This window comes from Zea mays, chromosome 1 (genome assembly GCF_902167145.1).
Source record: "Zea mays cultivar B73 chromosome 1, Zm-B73-REFERENCE-NAM-5.0, whole genome shotgun sequence".
In the NCBI taxonomy this organism is placed as follows: domain Eukaryota; kingdom Viridiplantae; phylum Streptophyta; class Magnoliopsida; order Poales; family Poaceae; genus Zea; species Zea mays.
This window is the reverse complement of record NC_050096.1, coordinates 153,981,613-153,984,849: the sequence shown is the minus strand read 5'-3', so window position 1 is coordinate 153,984,849 and position 3,237 is coordinate 153,981,613. Positions and strand designations below refer to the sequence as shown.

Sequence of the window (3,237 nt, the reverse complement as noted above, 5' to 3'; positions counted from 1 at the left end):
TAGGACGAGCGATCTCTGTACCTAATCCACGTTCGTGTTTTGCACGCTATGTGTTCAGCCTCATCTCGTCGCTCATCACGCATCCAATAATTAACGACACTACATATTCTGTAGGTTGATCCTTAAAATAGGGTGTACCGTACTTTAGGAGTTTTTTTTAGTTAGACGTACAAGGAGGGATAAAAGTGAATGACCATATTTTTATATAGTGCTTGGATGAGAGTAATACATGAACGAGATGAACACCGGAGCAATTTTTGGTGCTAACGTGATCCAAAAACAAGAGAATGGTGTCGTCCCCGCCTTATCTTACTTTAACCTCAATTCATACATAAATTGACACTATTTATATAGGGAAGTTTAAAATATAAAATGTGATACAAGATGAGATATGATATCTGCCGGAGACTATCCCGGTTAGCACAGCCATGTGCTGTAGCCAGCATGCTTAGCTATTTAAGCCGGGTGGCTGGTGGATGTGTGCCACCGCAACACCGCCAGCAATCCTTACTTCCATTGATAGACGATCGAGTCGTGTGCGCAACAACCGAGCTAGCTAGGATGGCAGGATGCTGGGCAGTGTTGCTGCCATCGGCGCTGCTCGTGTGGATCGTTTGCTGCAACTGTAAGTATACCTCTGCCTTTCCTACCCAATTAAAAATATATATATATACATTACGATCTTATGCTGGTTGCCAGCACTACTACAGCCCCTACAGGAGTACAGGGAGTTTTCAACCGACAGTGTATGTATGGAAATGAAATTAAAGAAAATACAAGTCCATGGTCTGGTACACACAACACGCATGAGCATGGCAAAAAAAAGTCAAATAAATTATAATTTAAAATGGAAGAAGTATTTATTAAGTAAGTAGTTTTCATGAATACTTATATTCATTATCATTTGAATAAAAGTGGGGAGTTAGAAATAACTATATTCTAGAACGGAGTGAGTATTTACTACTATATTTTCAGAATAAAGTTTTGTGCTTAATAATTAATTACACTTATTTATGAATAACTCGTGATCCAATTACATGAAGGGGTGCTGATCATGAGTGTGGACGCCGGGTCACCGTACGGCGCAAACATGACTGATCTGATGCGCCATGTGCAGTTCTTCGACGAGGACAGAGACGGTCTTCTTACTATTCCGGAGAGTACTAAAGGTGCGTATATATACGCGTGATATGTAATTACTTTTTTCTTTCTTTTTTGAAAGGTTTTTGAGTTACATATAAGCATTATGTATATCAAATTAAAAAAAAAGAAATATGTTGTTCATAGATGTGGCATGTAGTACGTAGTTGAGGTGCTCGGTCACCTAAACTCGATTTAATTTCGAACTTGGACAATAATGCACAATGTGTATAAACAGGTTTTATTGCGATCGGATTGACCCCTGCCTTCGCACTTTCTTTGGCCACAGCGACCCATGCTGCTTTCGGCCCTTTGACAACCCCTGTACGTACGGCCACTCTCGGTCTTAATTTCTACATTTGTTCATATTTATTACGTATATAATATATATATATATATATATATATATAGAGAGAGAGAGAGAGAGAGAGAAATTAAACTTACTAGTATGTTTTGTATGTTGTGTTCACTTCTTGTATTAATAATGTAGCCTGGAAAGTTACCGAGCATAAATATCTACGTGTCCCACATCCACGGAGCAGTTCATCCAAGTGACTCGGGAGCCATTGATAAGAAGGGAAAGTATGACTTAATCTGTAGTAATCATCTTGCTCGTCTCTGCACTGCTTCTACTAATTAACATGACTTAATCTGTAGTAACTCCATGTCTCAACATTTCAGCTTTGTCCCCAAAAAGTTTGAAAGAATATTCCAGAAGTTTTCACACAGTGAGGAGGACGCCTTGTCATGGTTGGAGATAGAGGCGATGCTCGTCGCAAACAGGGACTTTCTTAGACCTCTATCATGGTACGTACGTAATTTATTAATTACTGAACCGTACGTATATATATGTGCCCATGCAGCAATCTAACTCCAATTAAGGACTAAAATTAGCTAGATTTTAGCTAATAGTTCAGCTATTAGTTATTTTTAATAAATTTGCTACTAGCTGATATCTATTTATTAGCTAGCTAATTTCACCAGTAATTTTTTAGCTTAACTAATAAATAGCTAGATAACTAGTACCTAATTTACTAAAAATAGCTAATAACTAAACTATTAACTAGAGTGTTTAAATATCTCTAGTTAATTTTAATAACTAACTATTAACTTTATTACATTCAAACTCTTTCTAACTCTTAGTTCTAATACATTCAACCATCCGACGACGATGAGAATATTGCATGCATGCAGGCCCGAGGCTGAGACGGAGTGGCAGCTGATCCACATGCTAGGCAAGGACAGGCACGGGTACCTCCACAAGGACACCCTCAGAGGCGTCTACGACGGCACCGTCTTCCCCAAGATGCGCGACCACACCATCGACCCTCATGCCCGTCACAGCGATGCCTGATGATCCGATGAGCTCAGCTCCATGGATGATAACATGGGTTCTCGTCTACTGCCGGTGCAATAATAAAACAGTGTACTGTACATCGTCGTATGTAATGTACAGAACGCTATATACACCACGTTTATCCACTGCCAGTGTTTTGTCGAGTGTCGCAGGCACTCGTTAATGGCTCGATAACACTCGACAAATGCTTTACTGAGTGTGCTTGGTAAATAGGACTCGGTGAATTATACATTGACAACAGTCTCTTTATCGATTCCTTTATATCGGACACTCGGTAAAGACTTTGCCGAGTGTCAACTGGTGCTCGGCAAAGAAAGGTCGTCGTGACGGCGCAAGTGACGGTGACAGAGACTTTGCCTAGTGTGTTCAATAGCACTCAAACAAAAAGGGATCCTTTGACGAGTGTCTGCGGGACCGATACTCGGCAAAGGAAGCTCCAGTGGCCCTCCACTCCAGCATTTGTGCTGAGTGACTTGCAGTTTAAATCTGAATTATTTGAAAATTTTAATTAAATGAACTAAATCTAATAGGTATAAAAAACACTTTGATAATTGAGCTAAAATTGAACATGTAGGTCCAGAGACTGTTTAAACACGGTAGAAAAAGTTTGGGAAAAAAAGCAAAAATAAACTTTGCCCAGTGTTAGTAAGAGACACTCGACAAATAATTTCTTTGCCGAGTATCTGCTGGTGACACTCGGCAAAGACATAACTTTGCCAAGTGTCTTTTCCTGGCACTCG

At 39.8% G+C, this 3,237-nt stretch overlaps 1 protein-coding gene across 1 annotated transcript; it reads left to right on the top strand.

The window, feature by feature from the left end:
* Positions 1-482: 482 nt before the first annotated feature.
* Positions 483-2,727, top strand: LOC100285310 (calcium binding EF-hand protein). The gene is made up of 6 exons (NM_001158203.2): positions 483-625; positions 1,044-1,169; positions 1,379-1,464; positions 1,631-1,722; positions 1,822-1,947; positions 2,335-2,727. The coding sequence occupies exons 1-6, from the start codon at positions 562-564 to the stop codon at positions 2,492-2,494; spliced, it is 654 nt and encodes a 217-aa protein (NP_001151675.1). The 5' UTR covers positions 483-561; the 3' UTR covers positions 2,495-2,727.
* Positions 2,728-3,237: the final 510 nt, after the last annotated feature.

Coding starts and splice junctions, on each gene's coding strand:
- LOC100285310 (NM_001158203.2), top strand. CDS start 562: ATGGCAGGATGCTGGGCAGTGTTGCTGCCATCGGCGCTGCTCGTGTGG. Junction 1,170..1,378: donor TATTCCGGAGAGTACTAAAG/GTGCGTATATAT, acceptor GTGTATAAACAG/GTTTTATTGCGATCGGATTG. Junction 1,465..1,630: donor TCGGCCCTTTGACAACCCCT/GTACGTACGGCC, acceptor TTAATAATGTAG/CCTGGAAAGTTACCGAGCAT.